The sequence below is a fragment of the Chenopodium quinoa genome, unplaced genomic scaffold, assembly GCF_001683475.1.
Source record: "Chenopodium quinoa cultivar QQ74 unplaced genomic scaffold, ASM168347v1, whole genome shotgun sequence".
Classification (NCBI taxonomy): domain Eukaryota; kingdom Viridiplantae; phylum Streptophyta; class Magnoliopsida; order Caryophyllales; family Amaranthaceae; genus Chenopodium; species Chenopodium quinoa.
In genome coordinates, this window is record NW_018743732.1 from 592806 (window position 1) to 620778 (window position 27973).

The 27973-nt window shown below is 37.3% G+C and overlaps 3 protein-coding genes across 6 annotated transcripts; 1 reads left to right on the top strand and 2 right to left on the bottom strand.

Annotated features, from left to right (window-relative positions):
• Positions 1-139: 139 nt before the first annotated feature.
• Positions 140-6184, bottom strand: LOC110684676 (ubiquitin-activating enzyme E1 1-like). Of its 2 annotated transcripts, XM_021861114.1 has the most exons (8): positions 5857-6183; positions 5522-5580; positions 5228-5412; positions 4031-4248; positions 2954-3748; positions 1982-2850; positions 1474-1906; positions 140-1073 (listed from the first exon to the last, which is right to left on the bottom strand). In XM_021861114.1, exons 3-8 carry the CDS (start codon positions 5370-5372, stop codon positions 477-479), a joined length of 3057 nt encoding a protein of 1018 aa, XP_021716806.1. In that variant the 5' UTR covers positions 5373-5412; positions 5522-5580; positions 5857-6183; the 3' UTR covers positions 140-476. The 2 variants fall into 2 exon arrangements, with proteins under 2 accessions (XP_021716806.1, XP_021716805.1); XM_021861113.1 differs by having other exon boundaries at positions 5228-5741; positions 5857-6184.
• Positions 6185-8110: 1926 nt separating this feature from the next.
• On the bottom strand, positions 8111-12143 carry LOC110684681 (mitogen-activated protein kinase kinase kinase-like). The gene is made up of 3 exons (XM_021861120.1): positions 11144-12143; positions 9962-11042; positions 8111-8699 (listed from the first exon to the last, which is right to left on the bottom strand). The coding sequence occupies exons 1-3, from the start codon at positions 11515-11517 to the stop codon at positions 8397-8399; spliced, it is 1758 nt and encodes a 585-aa protein (XP_021716812.1). The 5' UTR covers positions 11518-12143; the 3' UTR covers positions 8111-8396.
• Positions 12144-13757: 1614 nt separating this feature from the next.
• On the top strand, positions 13758-27939 carry LOC110684682 (rab3 GTPase-activating protein catalytic subunit-like). 3 transcript variants are annotated; one of them, XM_021861123.1, is made up of 22 exons: positions 13758-14330; positions 14438-14481; positions 14592-14655; positions 14875-14989; positions 15085-15152; positions 15233-15330; positions 15557-15728; positions 15836-16058; positions 16469-16595; positions 17054-17172; positions 17299-17388; positions 20049-20177; positions 20362-20495; positions 20624-20713; positions 20796-20851; positions 22616-22775; positions 22918-22989; positions 23990-24029; positions 24818-25083; positions 26453-26630; positions 26702-26913; positions 27303-27395. In XM_021861123.1, the coding sequence occupies exons 1-22, from the start codon at positions 14286-14288 to the stop codon at positions 27336-27338; spliced, it is 2538 nt and encodes an 845-aa protein (XP_021716815.1). In that variant the 5' UTR covers positions 13758-14285; the 3' UTR covers positions 27339-27395. The 3 variants fall into 3 exon arrangements, with proteins under 3 accessions (XP_021716815.1, XP_021716813.1, XP_021716814.1); XM_021861121.1 differs by lacking the exon at positions 27303-27395 and adding an exon at positions 27402-27939 and having other exon boundaries at positions 13761-14330; XM_021861122.1 differs by lacking the exon at positions 27303-27395 and adding an exon at positions 27402-27939 and having other exon boundaries at positions 13762-14330; positions 17054-17163.
• The last annotated feature ends 34 nt before the right edge of the window (positions 27940-27973 follow it).

Consider the following 27973-nt stretch of genomic DNA (forward strand, 5'->3'; position numbering starts at 1 on the left):
GGATAAAACTCTCAAACATGCTCGCATCACTCAGTTTACTAAGCAATAACCGCAAAGAATAATAATCCAAAATGTCTTGAATGAGACCATCTCAGTCCATCTATTTGCAGGATATTAAAATTACCCCCCACACAAAAAGGAAAAAAAAAGTTACCCCTAAATTAAGTAAATATTACGTGTCTTACAATGAAGTATTGTGTGACCTTCACATTATGACTTTGCCTAAATATTATGCATACACAATGCCAATACAGAAAGAAGCTCATAAATTCATGTAACTGAAGTTAGGCTCTATATAACATGTGGATGTGCATGAACAAATATCCAGTACATAAACGCTACAGAAGAAAATGTTCACTCCGAATCAAGACTTGTGCTGCAAAACCTCATAGAGGCTAAGAGATACAACGCAGATATTATGGCCTTGAGAATGTATAAAGATGATGGGGACGTCATTAGCGTAATTATAGCAAAGCTCATCTGAAGTATACAGAGACCAGTGGGATGTCAATATCATTATCATCGTCATCCTCACAAGCCACAACAACATCCAAGTGGCGGCGATAAGGAGGAATTTCTACCTTCGCTACTTCTGTTGCAAGGTCCACAATTTTCTTGTCCATCCTTTCTCTGTGTCGAGGGAACATACTATTGAAAAGCAAGCAACTTCCACAAGAGATACTGTAAGCATTCAGCTCCTTGTCCTTAAGCCACTGTATAAGTTCATTGAGGGTAGGGTTGCCCTTCAAGACCCATCGGTCCCAAACAGTCCAGCTCATGTCTCGATGCTTGAAAACCTTTGGAGGGACTGGTTCAGCCATGGAAAACAGAGGCAATGCCAGATTAGCGAATGTATTTCGGTAGTCCTCCAGCTTATGCCCTCCATCCAAAGCCTTGTACAGCTCCAGGCACACCAAACCAGTGGCCATAGCGGTTGAGGTTGCAATAGCAGGAATGATCCTTCCAGCAATAAACTTGGCCTTCAATTTGTCGACTTCAGGAATGCTGTAGTTCCTTGCCCTCATATTGGCAAGAGCAGCTATGAGGTCCATATGGTAGTTTGTGTCATCATCCTGCATCAGTGTTGGAAAAAATAAGAGTGACTCAGTAAGTGAGTTAAGTCCCAGTCAAGGATAATGAAAAAAACTAACAAATTCCATACTCTCTAGTTTCTCTTTATCCAGTAAAATGGGGCGGGGTATGCCAGACCAGAAATGCAAAAATAAGAGATGAAAACAGACTGATAAGGTCAAATGCAGAACACCCACCCCACTGCAATCACGTCTTCCTTATGGTTAATTAATTTTATACTTCGGGTACCACAACTGAATTTTATGTAGGACTATATACAATGACATGGGAGTACAGAAAATAGCCTCTTTTTATTAGGTCATCATACCTTAATCCCTAAAACCAACATTCAATCCAACAGTCACTAGTTATGCAATCATCAAATATAAAATGAATATTTACCTTCTCAAACTGGATTGGCTTCATCCTGAAATCCGGCAGTAAATTGCTGCGAATGTGCTCCAACTTACTAATAAGTTCATCAATGACCGCTCCATCGTCTATAGAAGAAGAAGAAAGGCTAGTAGCCTTCTCATCTGTAACAATCTTGGCATCTTTTTTTGGCTGAAAGTCGGGGACCTTGACGTTATCAACAGCCTCTGCCAATTTCTTGGGATGTTTTGCCCAATCAGGGATGGGGATACCAAATGTTTCGGCTCGTAATATAGACGCAGACATAATAAAATGCAGATGTGAAGGATCAGAAGATGAAAATTGCAAGGGACGAGGAAATCTCTTTGGGGCTGACCAGAATGGAGCTCCTGTACTGGTTGCAGCATCTTCAGGGAATGTATACGTCAGCTGCTTCACACGGCTGGTATAGTAGTCTTCAAACCTGTTTACAAAAACCAAGTGTTAGAGATGATGCATAAACTATACACACAGCATTTAATTAGCAAGTAATACATACTTAAGCCTAGCCCAGGCAACACAGTCCTCAAATGTCTTGCATCTTTCCTTTTCAAGGCATTCAAGAACACGTTCCAAAGTGTCCCTAGCCTGAGCATCACCAGCATTCCTCATAGATGAAGTGTATTCACTAGGGTTTGAAAGATATGCATTCACTTCAGCTGGAGTTTTCTCAAGTAGTCCCTCAAATTCAGAGCGAGCCCAGGTCAGACAATGGTCAATGTTGTGTGGAAAAGAATGCACTGTGCACATAGGTGCTTGCTTCTCAGGTGGATCTCGTGAAGCGCCATAATTTTCAGTGAGATGAGGAATGACCATCTGTGTGTTGCACTTGGCACCCAAAGTTCCTGATTCAAGGAGAGGCTTCTGGAAATACAAGCATCTCTGATCTACGTACAGTCTAGCATTCACATTGTCCAGTGCATTGACTACAACACTTAAATTTTCCCAAAAAGTGTCATCAAATACATTTTCAGTTTCAGAACCAACACGATTCTGCAAGGCTTCAACATGGAACTGTGGATTAATTGCTATGGCGGCAGCAGCAGCAACAGTGGACTTAGCCTGCCCAATGTTCCAATCACGGAACAAAAATTGCCTACTGAGATTACTTTTCTCAATAACATCATCATCAGTAACTGTAAGCTTCCCTTGGCTACCACAAGAAACACCCATCAAAGCCAAATTCTTCAAGAATTCACACCCAAGAGCACCAGATCCAACAACAAATGTTTTAGCATCTTCTAGCTTCTTCTGGAGTTTCCATCCAAAAACAGAAATTTGACCATCATAGCGACAATTTCTTGGAGCAAAATCAGAGAGATCCAAGGGCTCAGTAGGAAGTGACTCTACTGAATCAAAGTAGAAGAACTACAAAGGAAAAAAAAAAACACATTTATATAAAATAAATACATAAAGTTACAACAAATCGAAAATACAAATTTAGCAAAAAAAGATTGGGACCAGTAATAACCTGAAAAAGAGGATGGAACTTTCCAGAGCAAGCCTTCATGACTTCCTGTCCAACAATACCACCAAACATAGCAGCCATAGGATTCAGTACAGCCCTAGCCCCAAAAGCAAAGTGGCGTAGAAGTTTAGGGTTGATGTCTTCTAGCCTGCCATCACCTAAGCCCTCATTAATTTTACTAGCTAAGGATATTAACTTTTGTGCATCATCTTCAGAACCAGGACTAGGAAATCGCCCTAGCTCACACACAAGTTTGTCTAAAGCTTGAAATGCCAAATGCAGCAGAGGTGGGCGATCAAACTTTGAAAAATCACTCAAAAGAAAGTCACCCGGATCACTAAGTGCTTCTCTCAAAGGCTTAAAATGCAGAAGCTTTGGCTGTTTGACTTGTGTCACAATCCCTCCCTTCTGGTACACGCCGTAATTTGTGGTGTCCTCCTCAAGAGTGAATGAATAGGGCCTTGCATTTTTAATCTTTCTTGGCTTTCCATCATTTAGTTCAGGCATCCCGTGAATTTCAGAGAACACAACAAGATCCCCATCCTGAAACTCCAGTCTTTCATCATCCACACATGATACAAGGGCAGCATTGTCATTGCTGATTGAAGCAATTATTCCAGTGTGTGGTTCCTCACCATCCACATCAACAACAGTAAACTCAGGTCCAAAGTCGCAAAACACATTGCCAAAAAGTCCCCTTACTTCAGCTTTAATGAAAGCAATAGAGGGTTGATGACTGTGGCAGTAATCATTGAACTCGATAGCTTTGTCCAAACTGATATCAGTAAATATAACAGCCTAAAGAAAAGAAAAATAGACCAAGCTCATTATACTATAGCAAGAACATGAAACCGTAAATAGCCACTTTATGTTCTAAAGATTTCAAACATAATATCGACCAACAAAAATCATCCACAGGCAAAGGACTTGTATCTAGTAAATATATCTGATAGAGCTATAGAAGTCAGCATTCCCGATTTTTTCCACATTTCATCAAGTCATACAAAGAATATTTATATTCTATCTTTTTTCCTCAACAGTAGTTCGATACATATATGGACGACATAGGTATGGCAGTACCTGGAAGTCAGAAAGCTGTTCCTTTGTCAGTTTAGTTGTCAAAGTAGTAACAAGCACTGCATTATTCAGTTCTTGCAACTTTTGCACACTAACAAGTGCTCTATTTTTCCCAACATCATCTTCAGAGAAAAGAAAATTGCCGGATAAATCCCATAGCTCCACTGTTCCTTCATCATGCAAGGTGACAGACTTGACACCAGCAAGGATAAGATTCTTTGCTGTAAATTTTTTTTTTTTTTCAAAAAAAAGGAGAAAGGAAAGAAACAAATTTAAATTGTCAAGATCAAGAAAGTCTCAAGCCAGAATTGGAGGATTACAAACACAAGACAAGAAGACTACATGATCCTAGGTCCTCAGATCATGGGTAATATCATGTATAGTGATATGTTGACATTCACATCATTATAGAGTTCTTGAGCTACCAAATGGCAGCTAGTCAATCTCAAGCAAGAGTCAGAAGACCAACTCGTATATATTCTATGTGGGATTATCAAAGCAGTAATACTCCGTTAAACACCTAAAAGGTAACATTTGAAACTAACACCACAATGCTAAATCTGTAGACCATGTCAAGAATGAGAACCAGAACAGGTATGGGAGGAAGAAGTTATAAGTTTCTAGAAAAGTACTAAGCTGATCCCTTGTCTAGGATAAATATTACAAATCCACAAACCTTTCAACTTACAATCTAGTTACATAAATATTCGAAATCATGTGATATTATCAGGTATTTTCACAAATGGAAGACAACAAAATGTGACATGGAGTAAACAACGCAGAACCAGAGCTTGTCAATTACCGATTCCCAAGAGATAAATATAGGATCTCACTACAAAGCATACATGGAAGATGGACATTGAGAATCTATGACTACTTATTTGAAATCACATAACCACAGAAAAAAAATCAACAAATACTCAGTTCAATTTTCAATACTATTACCAGAAAACATTACAATTCAGAAATATGCAGCACTTTCTCAGGTATAATCATTTTATTTACTCCCTATTCCCTAACCTGTCTAGCTCAACAATAGCATTTATCCAATATAGCTCCATATTTTCATTATAAAAGATAAATCAATGATTAAGAGCTAACACAATTTCAAAAACCACCAAAATCAACTATTAGCAATATAATCACAATCAAACTAATATAAACATCATAACAACGAAAACATAGCAAATATAATTGTACCGATTTCAGCTCCAAGGCCTTGCATCCCCGAGACAAGAACATTGGAGGCAAAAAGGCGCCTCATAGTCTCACGCCCATACACAGCCAGCTGCCTACTATGCAGATCCTCATCAATTTCCTGCGGATTACCATCGCCTATAGCCATGGTGATCGTAACTTCGGTGTCGTTGTTCTCACCTGTAAACCTACTACCAGAATTCGAGTTATTCGATGTCGTATCAACGGAATTCGAAGCGGAGGCGGATCCTTCGATGCGAGACTTTTTAAAAGACGAAGAAGAAGAAGTTGTTGTACCGTCAACTACCTCACCTTCACCAGCAGCTCTCTTCCTTGGAAGCATATAGAGCAAACAACTGGTCAAAAATCGCCGTCCACGAACCATCGGAAAAGTCAACAAAAACAATATTAATTCCTCAGATATGACGACGACGATTTAGCTCTACTATAATAGTTTCCGATGATCGATGCCAAAATTAGAAACCCTAACCCTAATCTACACCAAAAAACCTCATTTCTGAGGATTTTATCAACAGTTTAGATTCGATACGATTCGATTCGAAATCAAACAAAACAAGCAATCAAAAGATGAAATTATACGAAAATCAAAGAAAAAGCGAAGAACAACATACCTATATCTCTGAGAATGCCGACGAAGGAAGAATCGAATCGAAGGTTAGAGAGAGAAATTGAAGAGGAGAGAGAACACGGATGTTGTTTATTCTGTTTATATTGGTAGCTGAAGTACTGAAGAAGAAGTTAGATAGAGAAGAAGAGTGAGTGTAATGGGAAAAGGGTAAAATGGGCAATTAACAAAATTAGGGTTTAAGAGGGAAAATAACAGACAAATGAAACCCCATTTTCAGAGGGCCTCACTCCATTTTCTCTCTCCTTTGGTGATGATGATGTTGGTGTTGCAGGAGAGAGAAAATGAGCGTGTTTGGTACGAAGATGCGAGACGACAGAAGTTTCCTGGATAAAGTCAGCTTTTCCAGATTGTTTCAAAGCGACGTCGTTTTCTATCAACTTTCCTTTTCCTTTGTTTTCTATTTCGGGTATCTGTGGTACTGGGCTGGGTTTGATTTGTACAAGGCCCAATATGGAAATTTACTTAAGTTTTGTACACTGTATTTCATATCAAAATTATTGAAATGGATAATTACAGTAATGTACTCCGTGTACTTGTTTTCCTTAAAGTTTGATTTTGATCTAGTATTAGTCAACATTCAATTTTAAAGTAATTAAAAATTAAACTTTTGATATATGAAAAGTCAATTTTTTTTTTTTTTTAATATGAGTCTGAAGTCACGGTGAGATGAATATAAGTTACGAACTATTAACTTATTATACCCTTCATATAAGTTTTTAAACATGTACTGCATAAATTTTTGAAAATTTCATATAAGCTATTGGATATACATTAGTTTATGAAATTATAGATTGCGTGGTTGAACTCACGATGAAACATACTCACCCAATACTTTGCATAGAAAGAAACACCAAGCGCCACGCCATATAAAAAAATACAGAGTTAATGTTATTATGTGATTAGCAAAGCAACTCAACATGTAAACGCTAATCACGGATAAGTTTAAATTTGGGATGTATTCTAGATGAAGTTAAGTCTAGTCTATCAAGTAAGAGGTAACATTGGATAATTTTCCAGGTAATTTATAGCATCGTCCATAAAAATGTCTCATGAGTCATGATCCTTAAAATAATACTTCCTATCATGGCTTAAACGAAATAGGCCACAACACTAGATTAACAAAATGGGTCGAGCTGGGTTAAATAAGATGATAAGAGCATTATGCAATTTAAATGTACCAAGAAAAAAGTTCTTACATTTCCATAGTTAATTAATAGACAAGAGGAGTAATTAAAAGTTGAATGAAACATGTTTGTTGGTAAACTCACATGGGAAGGTTTAACCACTTTTAAGTGTCTATAATAAAACCATAATAACGGAAAGTTTAATACAAACTAGAACGTGACAATGTGGATTAAGCAGCAAATGCCAAATTTATCGCAGACACATCCATCGTTGAACTACAATCTTCCATGTGTTCCTCAATTTCGATGCTACTTTTTTTTTAACATTTCTCTTGGTAAATAGAAAAGTCAATTCAATGATTACATCACAGTATCACATGACACAAACCAATATTTGGGTTGTGCCACTATAAGTCTGAAATCAGCAGTTAAAATAAGTAAAATTAAGCTGAAATTAGTATGCGAACGAGGGTGGTAATCTGCATTCAAGTCTGTAACGCAAGGTTGCAGTCATGCGCGACAACTTTAGCTAATCAGTAGAGTGTTAGGGAGAGCTCAACTGCTCAAGGACTTAAGGAGGTACATACAGCAACACGGTAGGTTAAGTTAAACAGCCAAATGCGGCCTGTAAAATAACAAGCCTGGAAAAAGACCGGTAAATTCCATTTTGCAGTATAAATTTGATGAACTCAGCAAACTATAAGGTCTACTGAACAAAATATGGTAATAACAAACATTCTGCCCTAGGTCCAAACAAACATGTCGTGATAGTGGGACTCAAAAATTGGTGCAAAGACAAGGGAACTTCACCAACCCACCTTTCCTGGTTTACCTCAGGAGAGATAGGGGTGGTCGAAAAGGCGAAAAGGTCCCTATCAGCAAAAGAATTAATGAAAGAATACTTTAATTAAACCATAAAACTCTTTGGGGACCCTTGCGTTTGCCACAAAACAAGCATAAAAGGGAATCAGAGCCAAAAGTCACATTGGTCATCCCAACATGCAGGGGTCATCAAGGTACACAATTCCTTTTTTTTTTTTCCTCTTTCCATACTCTTATATACTTCGTATCTTATATGAGAAAAACAGAATCAGCAACCATAAAAAAAACAACTGGCACAAACGAAGAAATGATGTGATATCTCAGCATCATGTTCAAATTATATGTGTAACACGAGCGATGATGATGCTATCCACAAGATAACTATGTCCATTTTTCACTGACAGCAGACTGTTATAAAGTGGAGTGGCCAGAACAAAACTATAATTTTCATTCACCATTGAGGAATACAAACTTGCATTACATCCATGAGGGGATGTAACAAGGCAAACAGGCACATTTTTACATGAAAATTTGCAAATCAGATATAGAAACTAAATTATCATGGTAGATTGTACTTTCACCTGTGGTTTATGGTACTAATGTTGTTAGGCCGCAGCAGTATAGAGAGTATTTCAGAAAATTGAGGTCGCTTTGAAGGGCAATTGTTCCAGCACTTCATCATGAGAGATTTCAAGACTTGAGGGCATTCTTTAGGAATTTCAGGTCTAAGGCCACAAGCAGCAATTCCAACAGCTGCCTGGACAGGTGAGTATGCAGAGTAGGCAGCCTCACCAGTCACCATTTCCCAAATTATCATTCCAAAACTGTATACGTTACTCATCCATGTCTCACTAACGCTTTCAGGATCAGCTGCAATGATCTTAACAAAAAACACATGAACATCCAAATCAGAGTCATAGACTAGCACAAAGTTCAACAAAGTCAAGTGATGCCCAAATAAGCATAAAAAATTCGTTCAACTGGGATAATAATACAACCAAACCAAACTGGAAAAGAACAGCAAAACTGGTGGAAGATAGATTCAGTAGTCAATTAGTCATCGTACCCCCCCCCCACCTCTCACTAAAAATAAAAAATAAAAAAATAAAAAAAGAACCAAACAACCTAAGTAGTTTATCATAATTTCACTAGAAAAGGGGAATAAGCTCTTTCTCATCAACAAGGACAACAACCATCAAAGTAGAAAAATGTGGTGCTACTGCATAATTACACTAGGAAAATTGTGTTTTACCAAGGCAGATAAAGGTTAACAAGCATTAAAGCACTATAATGCAGAACAATTATAAAGACATGTTCTGCATGCTCATAACGTAATGATACTTGAAAAGACATAAAGCCATCCTTTAACAAAAAAAGACAGATGCTACTTACAATGACTCAATAAATCAATTCCACCAGTCATTCACACGTTGAGAGCCTTAATTAGATATACAGTAAATGGACAAGAAATTTCAAAGAATTTAAGAAAAAGTTTGGATAATAGAAGCTCATAGTTGATCTTATAGTGTATAATATTTACTAGAAAAGCAAACAAAAGCACTTATAATTTCATTCACTGCCCGCCTGCCCGGTGGCTGAGGTGGCAAAGCATATTATTTATCCGAATGCATAATTACCAAAGGCTTCAACAAATCAGTAATTATAATCAGCACACGATGACTATAATCATCATGAACACAATTAATGGGTGAGTTTCTAATTTAAATAGGAATTGAGTGAAAAAAGATTTCACCTGGAACTTTCCATTGATTTAATCATATACTATGCGCAAAAGCATAAAGTGATGATGGACCGAAATTCACAAATCATACAGAAAAGTCACTAAAAAACAAAAGGACTTGTTATGCTTCCTTATAAGGCTTTAGAACAAAATCCACCAATACATATGCTTAATTACTACAAAGAGAAACCAATAATAGTTGTGGTCACGGGAAATGGTGGGTTTCAGCATTCATATATGACACCAACTTATCAATTGCAGTGCAGTAAACACCACAAAGTATTTATGACCTTGGTTAAAATTAACAGCTTATCTAAAAACAATAAGTTGGAATAACACACATTTGTTAACAAAGCTAAATGACATAAACTCCATAACATATGCTGGCATTGAGAAAGTACCTCAGGAGCAAGCCACCGGTAACCATCAGTCTCATATTCCATGGCCTCACCAATGCTCTTGCAAGCAGTGACTATTCCCACATCCCCTAAATAAGCACTGCCCTGGCGGTCCAATAAGATTCTTTGGGAATTCAGGTCCCGGTATGCAACACCGTGATCATTCATAAACTTTAAACCTTCTGCAACATCAGCAGCAATCCTCATTATATCCTTGATTTGAAGCTTCTTGTGCTTCAACATTAAGTCATGAATTGATCCCCCTTCCATAAATCTAGTAACAACACAAAGCCCATGATTCTCGTCTACACATACACCATAAAAAGGCACAACATTCTTATGCCCACAAGTCATAAGCTCTAATAAATTTTTCCTGAGCTCAAAGTCATATGCATTCCCCTTATCACATCCTTTTAGTTTTTCAATAGCAACCTTCTTACCCTTATAAACCCCCTTAAAAGAGCTCGTTCCAATTTGATCACCAAACTCAACACTCTCCGTATTCAACAACCATTTCCCAATCTCATCCCCACCTGCCCTCACAGTCTGCCATTCATCAACCGAAACCACAATGGAAGAAGTCGACAAAGGCAGTGAAAGCTCAATACTCTCACTCGAACACTCAACACTATTCCTATAACTATGATCCCCAAACTCCTCCTCTATCTCCCCAAAATCCCTCCCTCTACCATTCTCGTCCTGACACCCACAAAGCCCAAATGGGAGCTTCCTATTACTAATTTTTGGCTTCTTAGAAGCCGCCTTCAACGCATTCTCAATACGAGTCTTAAAACTCTTCTCCTGCCCACTCTGCACTAAAACATGAAGTATTCCTAAAGTAGAACTCTTCCTCTCAAAGATCTGTATCTTCTTACAACACATTGAACCATTCTCTAACGCTCCCGACACCGCCGGCCACGAGATCGATGAATTACAAGCAAATGTAATCTTATAAACAACCCCTTGAACTTCATTCTCAGAAATTTCTTGAATTATTACAGCAGGTTGCTCCTCACTACATGCTTGTTCAATCAATCGTATATGAACAAACACATCTTTCATATCAAACCCAGCTTGAGCATAACTGTTTTAATCATCTCCATTTAATAAAAAACTTCCTACAATTTCTCAAAAACAAAACAACAAAAATTCACATCAAATTTAGCAACAAACACGAACTATTACCTCAATGGCATTGAATCATAATGCTTGCGAATATTATAAACGAGTTTTTCAGGCAGTTGGCTGCCCGGATAAAGCTGAGTAAGACTACGAACAACACTGCCCCAAACAATCTTACGGTGACCGTCGATTTTGGAAGGAGGTGGGTCACGTGCTGAGTCAAGATTCAGTGAGTTCTTCAACGAGGCGATCGCTTCAGAAACGTTTCGACTCAGTCGTTGAAATCGCTTTTGCATCGCCGACGAAGAAGGGTCTTTCGCCGCCGTAGAAGCTTCTGGAGAGCCCTCCGATCTGTCACTGGACCGCATTAACACTTGCTCAACGGTGTCCTCTTCTGTGCTCGTTCTACTCGACCAGCACTCCAACGCCGCCGCCATTTCTCTCTCCTCTTGCCGGAAAATGTTGCCGGAGTTTTCGAGAGAAGTTTAGGCACTCTTTTTCTGAAGTTATTTTGAAGTTTGACGTTTGTTTTTAGTTTTTTGAGCTGCAAATCTTCAGACAGTGGGAAGAGGAGCAGGGGAAGGAGAGAGAGTGTGAGAAGAAAGAGTGTGACTTTATTTTTATTTTTTTTGAATTAAAAAATTAATGAAGTATTTGTATTTGGAGCATTAACAAGAGAGCTGAGGAAAGGGATTATGGTCCTGATGATACGGAGTACTGATAAATAATGTGATGAAGTTGTGAATTTATTGATGGCGAAGTTGGCGATTATATTCATGGGATGCTGATGGGGTCTATTGGACCTTTGTTAATTGTTACGGAGTATGTGCTTTGTTTTGTTTGCGTTAAGCATCATGACATTCATGAGCAACTTGTAGAAGTGGGACGTATTACGTTTGATACAGATTATATCTTTATCTTGAAATTGATTAAATTGAATCGAAATGAAAAAGGTAAAGTTTTGGATGAGACGGACTCGCCGTGAGTCCACCATCTTCATTTTCCGGTTCTCCTTCTTCCCCTTTCTCTCTCCTCTCGCCCATCAATGGCGGCCAGATCCTCCACCAATCTTCACCTCCTCTCTCGCACCTCCAGCCAATTATATACTCCGTATTGATGGTTGATGATGCCTAAAGCAGGGAATATAAATTTTTATTTAATCTTTACAGGCTTATAAGTTATCTCCAAGACCGAAAAAATTTATGTTTTGTAGCCCACCAACAGTTCGAAAAATTGCCCCAGTGAGCTAATTGTTATTTTCTCTTAATCTTATCAATGAAGAACATTGTCCCAACTCATTTGGGATAGAACCCGACAAATTGTTGGATAATAGCAGCAATTTGTTGATAAACGAGAGCAACAATTTCACGACTCTTGAATCAAATGAGATGAACATGCTTGTGATTTTGCAGCTTGTTTTTAGTTTTGTCCGAAACTGTATGTCTTATTTAAATTTCAGATATTGATTTTAATGTAAGATGTTAAGATATTAAGCTTGTTAATATTGTTTGGTATTAGATTATTATTGTTTGGTATTAGATTATTAGTGTTTGGCATTAGATTATTATTTTTTGGCATTAGATTATTATTGTTAGGTATTAGATTATTATTGTCAGATATTAGAATATCATTGTCAGACATATTGGACTCACGGTGAGTTCGATCTCACACAAAACCTTTTCAATGAAAAATTAATAATCGAATAGATAAGTAAAAAATTAGGGTCAACAATAATTTTGCTAAAATTATTTCAATGTATTGAATTTAACAAAGATTTATCTAACCATAAGGATATCGCGTCATACTCTATTTCATCTTTAGTGTCATGCATATAATTAATAAGCGTGTTGCTAAATTGAGTAAACAAAAGTCAATTAAAGAGGGGTCTAACTCTAAAGACATGAGAATGGTGCACCAAAATGTACAGTTTGTGCATGAATTTTCATGTGGCTAGGTGGGTATGACACATGACTAGCCAATTAGGTACGTGTTTATTTAACAAACTAAAGCTTTACTTGGTACCCGGTAAAGTTTTAAGACATGAAACAATATACCTAGTGACACGTTTTGTGCATTGATTGATATAAGGTATTTTATTTCATATACGAATAAGAACATGTGTGCCTCATTTTTATCACTCAGACACTCTGACTCATATAGTTTGTCAATTTCATTTTCTTACTTCGAGGTTAGATAATATGCTCACTTTGGGGGAGATGATCATGGGTAGTCCGACCCGATTTTGGGTAGAATTTTCGAGCCCGATCCGACTCAATTTTTTCAAATTTTTTTTGGCGAGTTTGAGCCTCCATTTTTTACGATTTTAGTTATTTTTTGGCCTAGTTCGAAAAGCCCGCTAGGCCTGAGGGGCAAGCTTTTTTGCCTAAAGCTTGGCCCGACCCGACCAAGTGGGTTGTTTTTTTGGCCCGACCCGCCCTTAATTTGATCACCTCTAGAAAATGGGGGTAGGCATACTAATACCCTATAAACGAACATGGTATTATTAATAAATTTTCAAATTCTGGTGTCAAACTATGCTATACTCGAGCTCGAATTTGAAAAATAGTAAGGATGAGGCAAGTTTCAACAACCAAAATTTTAATAAATTAAGATCAAACTGTCAAGTCGAGAATTCGAGAAGGCCAACCTTTTTTATTTGTATGAAGATTGGCACCTCCATTCGTTTTTTGGAAGGAAAAAAAATCCTCATGGGAGTCTTGCCACGAAGTGATGAACCAAAAAAAAACCTTGTGGTTCTTTTAAAAAAAAAAAAAAAAAACACACATTGATGGTAGTTAAAAGAAAAAGGGCAAAGCTACTATACCTTGTATTAACAGCAACGCAACGGTCTGAAATTTCGTTCATTTCCCAGTGTTGGAACTCATATAAGAGAATAGATCACCATCTTTAAGACTTTACACCATCAATCGAACCCCAATTGGTCCGAAATTGATCGAATTCATGTTAAACCCTTATTTATCGCTAGCTTTTCTTGAAAGCAATCACCACCTTCATCTGCAATCAATCTCGACCTCCATCGTCGATTCCCAAGATCTTCGTGCTGCAATTTCACTCTTCTTTCTGTAAAATTCGACATTCGATAGAATTTGAAGCGTCGCAAATTAGGAATTTCATCAATTAGTTCAAAATCAGAGCTTTTTTGGCGCCTCATTTGACACAAAATTGATTGAATCAGATTACAATTATGATGAATTGCAGTAGCGAAGAAGATGAAGCTGAAGTTAACGAGGTATACAATTTTTGCATTTTTTTTAGTTGATTATGTTTAATTTTGAAGAGAAATTACGCTAATTAAACCTAATTTTTGTTATCTGTATTTTCATGTGGTATATAAAGTTAGAGCGTTTTGATGATTTTACGCTTGCTTCTTCTTGGGAAAGGTACTTGCTTCTATAATGTTGTCTGATCATATTGTAATGATAGTGTCCTGTAATTTGAAATATGATGAACAATGTATACTTATGTGATAAGTTTGAACTCTCTTTATCAGGTTTATTTCAGAAATCGAAGCCGTGTGTCGGCGTTGGATGGCTGATGGCCCTAGGAACTTGTTGGTATGCTTGTATTTGAGATGATAAAGAATCTTTTAGGATTATTGACATATATGACAATGATTGATTATTATAGTTGAAGCAATGTGTTTTTCAATGTTGCTTACTAGTCACATTTTAATTGTTCTAGAATGAGTTCTTAGTAAATGATTTTCGTAACCTTGTTATGTTTGTTGTATACTCTATGTCTCTATCTGAATCGCTGGCTGTTCGATCTCACAGGAGAAGGGTGCTGTGCTTGTAGGAACTTCTAATGAACTGTATAAGACCAATTGTGAGCTGAAATATGATAAGAAAAGCTACTGTATGGAGTATTACTTTAAAGAGAAGCGTAAAGGTATACTGGTGAATTGGTTCCACTGTATATTTAGTTTCTGATTGTTCCTTAGTTCCTCTTACTTAGTTTCTTTGTCGAGCTCTTACTTTGAACAGGCAAAGTCACAAACTGGGACTCTACTTGGCACCATTTGCAGCTGGCATTTGGAGTAACCGAGTTTTTGGTAAGATTTGCACTTGGAAGACCAGCTTTGTAAGCAAATAAATTCAATTTTTTTACATTTGGTTGAGGTTTTTTGAGCAGATAATTGCACCACAAAGTGCTAGCGGTGTAGTATTGAACTCCCCTGAGGCCAGCAAGCTTCTCAGTGCTGTTGCAATTGCTATGTCCAACTGTTGCAGGTACGAGTTGAGCTTGTCATGAAAATATGTTCAAATTCTACTCAATTGCACAATAAGTTCAAATTCTTAATCAACTCACTTTAATATCAGGTGTTGTTATCTTGTACTTCATAATTGTGTTCCTTTGCCGGTGCCTCTTCTGCTTACCTTATTTACGAGAATATTCTTGTATGTTATTTTGATATACCTTATATTGATTTGTAAGTCTCCGTACTCCATAATTCAGTCTATGGCCAGCCTTTGTCCCTGTTCACGACCCTTCTCGAAAAGCGCATATCGGTATTCAAAATATGGGAACTGTGTTCACAAGAAGGTTTGAATCAGACTGCATCAAGAGTCAGGTTCCTGTGAAGCTCATGCATTTGGAAGGGTTGTATGAGCTGTTTGTGTCCAAATTTGTGAGTTCCTAATCTAGTGTATGGTTTACTGGAGATTATTTTCACCTTATTTGCATGCAATTTTCAAAATGATATCAATACTTTTACTAACATATTTTAATTGCAAGGCCTTCTCAACACTGGACTTCACAATGTGCAAAGTTCAATTTACAATGAAGCTCACCTACAGAACCCTTCCGTGTGATGATGATGATGATGATTATATTCGTGAAGCTGAAGCTGAGGACTCAGAATCTAGTGCTGGTGCCAAGGGTGAACTGTTTCAAAGATTACAATGGGATGATGATTGCCCTTGGAGTGAATGGTACTCAGCTGAAGATCCGGTAAAAGGTACTTTATTTTTATATTTCTGATTTCTACTGTGGTACACAGCAAAATAAGGAATGTTTCCATGCTAGTGTGAATGGGTCAGAGAAATTAGAAAACCTTGTGGGCTCCTTATGTTTATGAGTACTCTTAATTTTCTCAGTGAAGTTATTGATATCTGATTGTTGGGTTTGAGCGAAGGTCTCAAACTTTCAAGCTTTGACAGCTTTGACGTATACGTGTTTTGATGTATTGAATGATTTGATTAAAGGTTTGAATATGAGTGTGATGGGATGATTTTTATGTTACAAATAAACATAGCTGATAATTCCAAGATCTGCTTTTCAATTAGGTATTGAAATATTGAACAGTTTTGACTTCCAAAGCTATGTATCATAACTGGCAGTTGTCTTGATGAACTTTAATTTATGCAGGATTTGAGTTGGTGACGATATGGTCAGATAGGACAATTGAGAGCTCCCTTGAGATGGCTGAAATCGAAAATTCTTCACCTCATGAAGCTAAAATGTGGCATTTACTTCCAATTATTTTGGACATTTCGTAAGTATTATATTAAAGGATTAAATCTTTTTGCTTTCGATTTTTATAATTTTTCTGATATAAGTGTTAATGCCTTGTCATGCTAACTTTGTGGCTTCTGCAAGTTAGAATCATGATTGCTTCCCATCTTTCTACTCACTCTTTTAGAATCCCGGGGGGGGGGGGGGATGGAGGTGTTCAATCTCATATATTTAGTCCTAGTAATTCTTTATGGGGACTTGGTGATTTAAATGTGTAGTTATTTCATTATGTGAGCACATGAGATATCTGACTTTGAAATGGCCCTGTTGCTGTTGCCCATTAAACTGTAAGGAGTTCTAGACACATAGGAGGATGATACCTCCTAAAATTGAGTCAATCCTGTCAGTGTTGACACATTATATTTCTGTAAATGTTTCTTCTGCCTCCTGTTGTTCTATTATAATGTAACAGCATCATGATTTTCTTTATTCACTCAGAAATGAAGGTCAGAAAGTCAAAGCAGTTGGATTTGCTTCACAACTATCTCTCTTGGTTGTTGCCATGGAGATGTCATTTGAGGCTCAATTTTTGGAAGATTTTGTGTCAGGTTTGAAAGGTTTCAGTGTATGTCTTGTCTTTCCTATTTGCTGCAATTACTTTTTAGTAGCTTGAGGCACAGTAATGTGTTTGTATGATTTTCCTTGTTTAGCATTGAACTTTTTTTTTTTTTGAATTCTGGCAGTGGATTCCCGTGCAGAAAAACTGAGGTCTTCAGCATCCATTCCTCCACCAACTGTTGTTGCTCGTGTACTCAAAGAGCTGTTTCATGAGGGTACTCATCTTCATTCTTCTTTTCTCTTTCCAAGTCTATCCAAGCAGTCTTTTGGAGCTAATGTTTGTTGGGCTGCTGCACAGCCTTCACTATTTTTTTTTGGTCATGCTTTCGCTTTCTCTTTGATGATTATTTGCTAAAATGTTTTTTGATCAGTAAGTAAAGGATTTTATTACTCATCAAAGCTTATACAAACTGAGTCCCAAAGGGAAGACTTAAGGCAGCAAGCCTAACAAGAACTATACAATCACAAAAAAGAACCCTATACAAGTATAGAAATACAACATTTACAAACTATTTATCCACTCTATTTGCTGTACAGTTGTCTTCAAATTAAGAGTGTCCTGTAATCTACACTTTAACTCGAACTTGATGGTTTTCACCACCCCTGAGACACAAAGAATCTTCTTATCCCAGAACTCTATGTTCCTGACTCTCCAGATTTGGTATATCACTGCCGAAATACAAGTATACAGGACTCTTCTGCAGAAAACAGGTCTTATTCAGCAGTCTGCCTGATAATGTTGCTCAGGCTAAGAGCGTCTGGTCCAACACCAATTTACTCCTTAATCTCCTTCCACAGATCCTTGCTGTATTTACATTCAAAGAACAGGTGTTTATGTGTTTCTTCTGAATTACCACACAGCAGACACTCTTTATCAAGATTCTGATCCAGAGTGTGCAGTCTGTCCCTTGTCTTTAGTCTCCCTTGTATTGCAAGCCATGTTATAAATTGATGCTTGGGAAGTGATTTCCTTTCCCAAACCAATTTATCCCATCTGAATTTTCTTTTTACTTCAGTCAATATCTCATACATTTTGCCAATTTTATAAAGACCCTGCCCAAACGAGGCATTTGCTAAAATTACTATAAAGAAAAAATATAATATGGTGTATGTAATCTTTGACATACTGCCCATTATTTGAGATTAAAAGTGTAAGGAAAGAAACTTTATTGAGAAGGTATAGAAAAGATAAAAGTCAGGTAAGTTAATATTGTGATTGAGTGGCTTAATTGGCAGGCGAAATTCTAAAGAACCTATCCTGCTGCTCCATTAGGGGAGGAAAGAAACAAACGAGAATTGCGAGCCTTCCTAACTGTTTGTTAATTAACTGGATCCTGCTGGTGAATTTTCTGGTGTTAGAGTGTTCTGAGGGTTTAGTCTAGGAAGTATTGAATAGGTCAGAGGGATATTAGGAGTTTTGTGTCTTTTATCATTTTATGTGTCTAATGGTTGGGGTAGTTGAGTGTCTCAAAAAATTTCATGAAGGTTGTTAGCTTATTATGGTTTGTTGGTTGGCTGGGGACATTGAAGTGCTATTTCTAGGTATGATATATATCTTTGTTCTGCGGGGTAGTAACAGGAGTTGATTTCCCTCAAATTATTGGCTTTAGACACAGTCTTGATCATTATGCTGGGCTATATCTCCTATCCAGTTAAGGTTTATATATATGTGGACTTCTTATCAAAATTTTAGGGTAAGGATCTAAACATGGTGGGATGAGCTTGATGTTGTGGGTTAAGAGAGCAGTTTTAGGTTTACAAGGAAGCCGAGGTATGTCATTGGGAAGTTTGAAGAATTGGAATGTCAAAGTCTTTTGTGATGTTTGGGTATTGACAGGATCGATCTTAAGAAATGAAGGTTTAAGTGGGCTCTTTGGTTGGTGGTTGGTGGTTGGTGGTTGATGGGTGAAGAGGGGTCAATTTGTTACATGGAATTTTGTATGTTGGTCAAAGTAGGAGAATGCTTTGTCCAAGAACATGTGGTAAGTAGGGAAGTGTTAGTGGAGGTTTCTACTGAAATTTGACTTTTCAGCACTCTTTGTTCAAAGAGTGAATTCGTTGTTATCAAAATCGCTGGAAAGCTGTAGCCAGTGCTGGGCACAGAAGTTTGTTTCAAAAGGTTTTTGTATTGTTCATTCTTTTGGTGAAGTTTTTGATGGGTAATGGTGCTAATGTTAGGTTTTGAAAAAGTTCTTCAGCAAGAGAACATCCATTTTTCAATATTGGGAGATGAGGCTTCTCTATAGTCTATATTCTATAAGGGTTCCTAGATTCTCTTATCATTCTTTCTTTCTTTCTTCTTCTTCCATTTTTTTCCTTTTCCGTATTGCTTGTATTGTGTTACAAAGATAGGTAGTCTTGTTCTCACTTTTTCTTACACTTTGGTTGAAAGGGAGTTCTTAAGCCACAGGAAACACCCACACCCTCAAAAATACAATTTCTCTTCAGCCACAAGCTCTACCAACACTACTTTTTTCCAGAGCAACTTCTTTTCCTTCACTCCTCCAAACTCCACTAGCCGAATCTGTAGCCATTCTCCAACATCTAACAACAAATCCGAGGCAGCATGTATCAATCGTCTATCAACAATCTTAACTTATTCTTATGATGGTGCTGCATAGAACAGGAGTAGTATTGATTAGGTAGTTGGTATATCACTTGGCTCTAGCTTTCTTGCAAGAATGCATGGACACTAGATGCCCACTTAAGTGGCGGAAACTCCTGTAGCTGACCCCAAACTTAGCATGTGAGGCTGATTGCTAAAGCCTTGATTTAGATTTGTTAGGTGGTGATCTTGGGTCATTTTCTGATAGTTGACAATCAACAAGTTAATTTAATTCTGTTCACTGTTGCTAATTTTTAAAAACTCTTGCAGGAGTTGATGCATTAGACCTTTTCAAAGGCGAGAACAAAAGTTCTCGAGCAATTAAAGGCGCACCAGCAGAATCATTATTTGCACAGTTTTGCTTAAATTCTCTGTGGCTTGGTAACTGCAATATACGTGGTAATTCCTAACTGGGAATCTGGTGATTAAGTATTATAAACTTTATTGTGTCTCTTGTTTAACATTGATACGAAAAAATAGGAAAATATAAGTAAAAGATGAGAAAGTAAAAAAGTGATTACCCTTGGTTCTTCCAATGCCTTCTTTCTTCTTAAACTTTTCCTTTTTCCTCCTGTCTGTTTAGCTATAGCCATACTCTGGATTGAGTTTGTTCGAGAAGTTCGTTGGTGCTGGGAAGAATCGCAACCATTGCCAAGAATACCTATCAATGACACCATTGACCTTTCCTCTTGCTTGATTCATCAGAAATTGCAGATGGTAAGCTTCACCAAGATCAAAATTTGTGGATTTTGTAAGTTCTTTTATGCAATTTTTTTTTTATGCAATTTTTTTATATTTTTTAAAAATATATAATCTATTGTATGCATGTAATTCTTATCACCCAGCTTGCGATGTGTATTGAAAAGAAGCGTGAAGCAAATGCAGAATTCTTTGATGCTACAGAAGACAAAGATGGTGTGCCTAACTACATGGAGGTGATTATGTTGTCTCTTTGCACCTCTTGAGCTACCCTGTTAATGTTCTTTGTTTGCTAACACACTGTCAATGGAACTGTAGGAGGATTTGCCATCCAAGCCAGATTCCACTAGAAATATGGATAAGAAAACTCACAGGTTAGCAAGAAAATTCTATGAAATTGCTCTTTGGCTGTTCTCTGCACGTATTGTTTCTTTTTAAGAGCAAGCAACCCATTTCTGTATCATTTAGGAATCACTTGTGCTCAATTCTTACCCTGGAGTCTGGAATGAATTGCTACGATCCAGTAACTCCCTATTTTTTCTATCCATTTTCTTTAATATAAAATATTTTATTTTTTAGCAGAAGTAATCTGAGTTTGGGGGTTGTTGCAATACTCCCAGTTACGGGAATAAGAGGCTCATATAGTTATTTTAAATCTTCTAATATACAAAATAAATCATACTAGGAAAATTATTACAATCAAAACAACTAATAAAATTCAAATATATAGAGTTGAATTAATCTCGTTTATTCTAATGAGCTTATATTTTGCTTGTATAACTGTATACTCAACTCCTTAAGTCATGAATATTTGAATTTGCATCCTCAATGAACCCATTAGTTTAGAGCGAAAATATAGTTTATGATCTTCATTGGAAACAGAATAATTAAAAGGTTACTACCTTTAATCTTCCCTCATTACGAAAATACTTTTATATTCAAATTAGTTCAAAGGGAACCTTTTTGCTATCTCTTTGACCAGGTTTTTGGGAGTAAAGCTTCATTTGATATATACTTTAGTTTAGAGTGTAACTCCTTTTATAATCAATTGAATGTGGGGATTCAACCTCCTTTTCAAATCCTTTAAAAAACATATGAGAGGTTAAAGTCCTCTCTCTCTCTCTATGCCCTGTGATATGGGGTCCATAGGCTCTCTTGATATTACATATCAAAGGAACTTTGATGTGTCTTTTAAACTACTCAGTAATGGTGGGTTTGTTGGAATCATGGAAAGAGGGATCATGTGAAAATTTGATGGCTAGTATGATGCCAAAGTGAGCATGAAAAAGGTGATTGATTTTTAATTTGTGAGATTGTTGAGAGGAACTGATCTGAGAGAGCTATTGGATGAGTTAAGGCCAAAGGCCCAAAAGTGATTAGAATGGGCAATAATTGGTAGTGTTTTTGGGGAGGGGTATGATGCCTTAATTTTGTTCCAGTTTGGCAGGCATATGATCTGTGGTTGGAATTTCTGGTTGTACTTGGAAGCAGAGGGGGTAAGTGTGGTTTCTCTACCAAGGGATCTAGAGATGGGAGTGTTAACACTGGCTGATTAGGGGCTATAGGAAGGTTGCAGACCTAGCAGTTAGCTGGTTAGGTGACACTGATTAGGATAATAATGACTATTGTTAATGGAAGTGGAATTAGGTGTTCTTTCATGGAAGTCACCTAGGGCTTCAGTATCCTTGTGCAAAAGGATGGAGAGAGAGAGTTGTGCATGATGTGGCTCTTCGGGTTTTTTTAGAGGCGCTTCTGGCTTGTAAGGAGGACTTGTTAGGCCATGCGTGAGGATATGCATGAGAAGCGTGTGGCAGCATGTTATTTATTTGACCGACTGTGTGTTAATGACTTGATGTCAGACATCATGCGTGATATAGAGATTAAAATCTGCAAAGCAGTGACATTGCTGTTTAGGGGCTGTCAAAACTCAAAAGGTCTTCCCACTATTATATTCATTAGAATGGGCGACATTCTGGGGTCTTGTAATCTGATAAGCTATTTCTCAGCCGGGTGTTATGTCCTAATCATTGGTGGTTTGGTACCTGTAGTTATTTGTTTGACTTTTTAAAAGTATCTTGTTTTAAATGTTGGCACTGAAAGCATATCGGTTACTTAATAAATAACTGTTGGGAATGCAGAAGGAAGAGACGGGATGATTTGAATGACACTCAAGAAGCAGTGAATGACCTTAATGCCCTTGATGTGGCATCTGATCGCATTAGACGAGGCTCAGCTGGTGTTGCAGGATCAATGACGCTGCTGAGTTCATGCCAAAAAATGCATGCTCCATTTACTCAGGTTTTCTGACTTGTCTATGTGCTTGTACTGTGTTTCTTTACTTCTTATGTACAGTATATATTTTTCCAGATGTTTGTTTTCGTCATGCTTATTTTATCTAGTCCTTAAAATTATTCTGAATCCTGTTGTGAATTGGTGATAGGATGCACCACCAATGACAGAAGATATTCATGATGAACGGCTGAATGCTGTTGCTGCATTCGGTGATTCATTTGTAAGTAATACGGAGTACTATTTTTTCAACATACAATCACATACATTAAACCATTCTGGTATTCAGTGATTTCACTAGTAGCAGCTGTAATTAAATGGCACCACATGGGTCATTTGAATATGCAAATAATAATAATAATTTTCACAGTATTGACATTCAGTTATTTTCTATTGGTCATTTGTAAATACAGATGAGAATGATTTTTCATAGTATGTTTGGAGTAGTTTTAACTTTTAAGTGAAAAGAATTCAAGGGAATGGACTGGGTAATGGTTTTCAAGCTTTAATGTGGACTGTTGAGGCTCCAGTTAATGGAAGAGACCAACCTTACCTACCTTGACACCGCTGTAACTTAAAGAGTCAAGACCCCACCTTTCATTTGTACAGAGACTTCAGTCATGAGCTTGGTGTGTGTGTTTTTGGAAAGGAGTAGGTGTATATTGTCTTCTCTCTACCATTGCTAAAGATATTTCTTATACTCTGGTTAAGGAACTCACTGTAGTAGATTCAACCAGATTTCTTCTTCGGACCAAGAGGACAGTATTTGGTACCTTTGTTTAGTGACTTTAGTCTCAAAGGTGGGCCATCATATATTTGGATCCCCGGGAGGGGGAAAGGGGGGTTCCCTCCTTGTAAATTAAGTTTCTTATATGAAACCATATGTTGATGTGCCCATGTCATCCCCTCCCCTTAATTCTTTCAAAAATGATGAATGATTTTTCCATTTGGAAAACCGTTGAAGCTTCCATTACAATCTCCTTACAATTAAAAGCTGATGTGCTATAGGCCTACAACACACAGTAAAGCTTTGGTTATGAATATGAGCTGCAAATGATATATTAAAATGACTGCTGATGTTATCGATAGTAGCAAGTAAATCAATCTGTTATTTCCTCAGAGAGAACCCTTTCTCTCAAAATTAAGATGTTTTATAGAAGTTTTATATAGTGAACAAAATTAATTATCATGAACTCAGCAAAGATTATGTGATTTTATTGCAGAGCTTTTCTGCCCAGTTAGAGAAAGAGATCTTATCATCTGGTAATGATCTTTGTAACTTATTTTTCCTTTGGAATTCTTTTACTATTACACATAATTACTCTCTCAACCCCCACCCTCCACACACTCACACACACACACACACACACACAAACAAACAAGTATCAACAACTGAGACTCCTTGGTTTACACATTCCATAGTCAGGCATCCTTCTATTGATGGTTGCAAGATTTGGGTCTCACATTGTACGTAGTAAATATGACCACACAAAGAACTCGTTTGCTGCTATGTTTTTTATTTTAAGATGACTTTTTGAATTATTAGAGATGGGATCAAATGGAGAGAGAAATCAAGGATTCTCTTGCATATATATTTTTTTTTTTTTTTTTTTTTTTTTTTTTCTCACTAGCCGTTATTTAGAGTATTCCATGACAGAATATGGTCCAGAGTGCAGATATTTTATTGATCCCCTATCTGCAATATCAATTACAAAGTCTGCAGTACCCTTGGATAGCTCCATTGTTGGAATTTTCATGGAAACCAATTGAGAAGCAAGGATACCTAGCTATAATTTCTCATTTTAAAAACTCCATGATATTATAGTGCAATGCTGAAATTTTAATGATCCATTTGTCTTGACTTTCTGCTATGTCAATTCCAAAGTGTGCAGCATCTCCCTCAATTGGTACATTGCTGAAGTGTTCAATTACTCATACTACCTAGTCTAGCTAGAATAATTTGGCTCATGTTTTTAATTAAATGTTGCAAGTTATCTGCATTATATCCTACTTATAGATTATGATAACTGTTATGTATTTCTGTTAAGCAGACATGTCAGCTTTTAAAGCAGCGAATCCAGATGCTGTGTTTGAGGACTTTATTAGATGGCATTCACCAGGAGATTGGATAAGTGATGGCAATGAGGGAAGCAAATTATCAGGAACTCGATTGAGTAGCGATTGGCCTCCAAGGGGACGACTTTCAAAAAGAATGTCTGATCACGGGAATTTTTGGCGGAAACTTTGGAATGATGCACCTGCTTTGGCAGCTTATGAGCAGAAACCACTTTTGGACCCTAATCGAGAGGGAGAAAAGGTACGTTTTTTTTATGTTATTCCAATTAATTTTATTTGAAGCCACTTGTCGGACTTGAAAAAATCTTTTGTATATATGATGCATAAGAATTTCAATTTAGAGATAGGGAAGTGTCTCCAAAGCCCCGCTGCAGTTTTCTTGTTGCCAACGCATTATTGGTTTCAGATTTATACTACCTCCGTTAACAGTTATTTGCAACAAAGGGGGACTCCGAGGAAAAAGTTTTTAAACATGATTATTGAAAAATAAGGGTATGTGGTTAAGTATTTATCCTACCTGAAAAAAGAAAAAGAAAAAAAAAAAAAAACCATAACCACCGAAACCCAGAACCACCACCAAAACCACTGAAAACCACCAGAATCACCAAACCCACCGAAACCCAGACCCAAAACCACCACCAAAACCACCACCAAAACCACCGAAACCCAACCACGAACCTAGCCAAAAACCACCACGAACCAAGAAACCCAAAACCACCACCAAAACCACCGAAACCCAACCACGTACCCAGCCAAAACCACCATGAACCAAAACCCAACGAACCACCACCACGAACCAAAACCACCATGAACCAAACCCAACCAAAACCACCAAGAACCACCGAAACCCTTCGACTACCACCAAGAACCACCGAAACCCTTCGACGAACCACCAAAACCACCGAAACCCTTCGACAAACCACCAAAACAACCCCCACGAACCACCAAAATCACCCACGAACCATTAAAACCCTTTTACTACCACCAAAACCACCCCCACGAACCACCAAAACCCTTCGACTACCACCAAAACCACCCCCAAGAATCACCAAAATCACCGAAGAACCACCAAATCCCACTCACCACCAATACCCCCGAACCACCCCAATAACCAAACCCACCCACGAACCACCCCTACAAACCTGCAAATCCACCCACATGCCACCAAATCCAACCACGAATCAAGCAAACCACCCATGAATAACCAGATCTGAAACCCACTAGAATGATGGATTGGAATTTGAAGAGAGATGAGAGATGAAGAAGATGAAATGAGAGATGGAGTAGAGAGAGATAATGGGGAGATGAATTGAGATTAATCTGATTATTAGGGTGGGAAGGCTTAGATAATTAATTTAGATTAAGGTTATAATCTTTTGTAATTATGTGTAGTATTATGTGCTAATAATTTTTAAGTGAGGGTATTTTGGTCATTTTGACAGAAAAAGTTACTAAAATAGGAAAGAAATAAGCTTGTTGCAAATAATAGTTAGCACCCTTTTTTGGTAAATGTTGCAAATAACTGTTAACGGAGGTAGTATATAAATTGTAATATTTTCACCCTTTGTATATATTTACCTGATATTGAATAAAATTGCTGACATTGGTAGATTCTTCATTACTTGGAGACATTGCGACCACATCAACTGCTTGAGCAGATGGTTTGTACAGCATTCAGAGCATCAGCTGACACCTTAAACCAGGCAAGCTTTGGTGACTTGAATCAGATGAAGAGCAAACTCGATCAATTTTATCTCACCATGGCATCTATGCTCAGGCCTCTGCAAGGTACTTCTGAAATATTTTATTTCTCCTTGTGTTTTCAATCGAAAATCATTCCTTAATTTCTTGGCATGCAGCAAATCAACTATCTCAGGACAGTGACATTTTTGAAGATCTTAAAAGGCTGTGCGTCATATTTGAACACGTAGAGAGATTGACAGTTCTGGCAGTTTCCCTTTATCGAAAGTTTATTCTTGCACCACGGCTTTTCAATGCGATATTTAGTGATTACTATAACTTTTACCTTCCCAGAATGGGTAAAAGTGAAGTGGAAGTCGACTTTCACAAGGTAAATTTTGACAAGAGCTTGCATATAACCTGAAACTTCAGTGTAGCAGACTAGCAGTACCTTGTATTCATACCTTTATGCATGCCTTGTACTCAAGTCACTTTTAATTCTGAATTCAGGCTTTTAGTTTAGCTGCTATCCATTTGGTACATATGATGTCTGCTACAAGTTCTTGATGATATGGTAGTGATTAGTGAATATAGTTTTTACATGAAATGTTCCATGCCCTTGTCCATGATAAATACGTTATCTCCCCATAATACATTTTTCTTATTGAATTTTGTCATTTATTGCATCTAATAGAGGTAGCAATGGTGATTGATTAAAATCATTAAAGAAAACTTACTTGCATTTGTTGCATCATATTACTTCAGTTGATCTTCTTGCAGATGGGTTGTGAAAACTGTGGAATTTTTTCTTGCTGATTACTGTGTGTGGTTATGAGAAACACAATCATCGTGATCTAAAATTGCTGTACTGCTCTTCAGGAGTTTGACCAAAGACAGCAAGTATGGATTGATGAAAGAAATGCCGTGGCAGATCTATTTGTACCACCTACCTCTAACCAGTCATGGAGAAAAGTGCTAAGCATGGGGAATCTTCTTAATGGCCATGAACCCGTGCTTAGAGAAATTATCTTTACAATGTGTGATGATATTAATGACCACCATTATGCAACCCATAATCCTCTAGGTCCTCAACAAGATATCGAAACTTATCGTATGTACATCGAAGGAACCTCAAATGATTTAGGTGTTTCCCTCTCGATTGTTTCATGTGATTAATTCTTTCAGTAAGTATTCTGTAAAACAGTTGTGTAACTTATGTTAGCAATCTTAGCACCCCCTTAATTTATGTGCTCATGAACAATTGAGAAACTAGTTCTGTAGCTGTTCTCGCTAGAGAATGCATATATATACCGTTAGATTGGTTAAATTAGCTCTGAAACTATTGATCAGCTTTGATGATGTATGGATTCATTGTAGAGAACTGTAATGACTAATGAGAATACCTGCTTAATTTTTACTTGGATTGGAATTTCATTCTACTTACTATATAC

Bases quoted from the DNA above. Each gene is read 5' to 3' on its own strand.
- LOC110684676 (XM_021861113.1), bottom strand. From the start codon at position 5,609: ATGGTTCGTGGACGGCGATTTTTGACCAGTTGTTTGCTCTATATGCTT. The intron at 4,249-5,227 runs GTACAATTATAT...AAAAATTTACAG, and splicing joins AGGCCTTGGAGCTGAAATCG to CAAAGAATCTTATCCTTGCT. The intron at 2,851-2,953 runs GTTATTACTGGT...TTTCCTTTGTAG, and splicing joins AGTTCCATCCTCTTTTTCAG to TTCTTCTACTTTGATTCAGT.
- LOC110684681 (XM_021861120.1), bottom strand. From the start codon at position 11,517: ATGGCGGCGGCGTTGGAGTGCTGGTCGAGTAGAACGAGCACAGAAGAG. The intron at 11,043-11,143 runs GTAATAGTTCGT...TGATTAAAACAG, and splicing joins TATGATTCAATGCCATTGAG to TTATGCTCAAGCTGGGTTTG. The intron at 8,700-9,961 runs GTACTTTCTCAA...TTTTTTGTTAAG, and splicing joins ACCGGTGGCTTGCTCCTGAG to ATCATTGCAGCTGATCCTGA.
- LOC110684682 (XM_021861121.1), top strand. From the start codon at position 14,286: ATGATGAATTGCAGTAGCGAAGAAGATGAAGCTGAAGTTAACGAG. The intron at 14,990-15,084 runs GTATACTGGTGA...TACTTTGAACAG, and splicing joins CTTTAAAGAGAAGCGTAAAG to GCAAAGTCACAAACTGGGAC. The intron at 15,153-15,232 runs GTAAGATTTGCA...TTTTTTGAGCAG, and splicing joins TTGGAGTAACCGAGTTTTTG to ATAATTGCACCACAAAGTGC.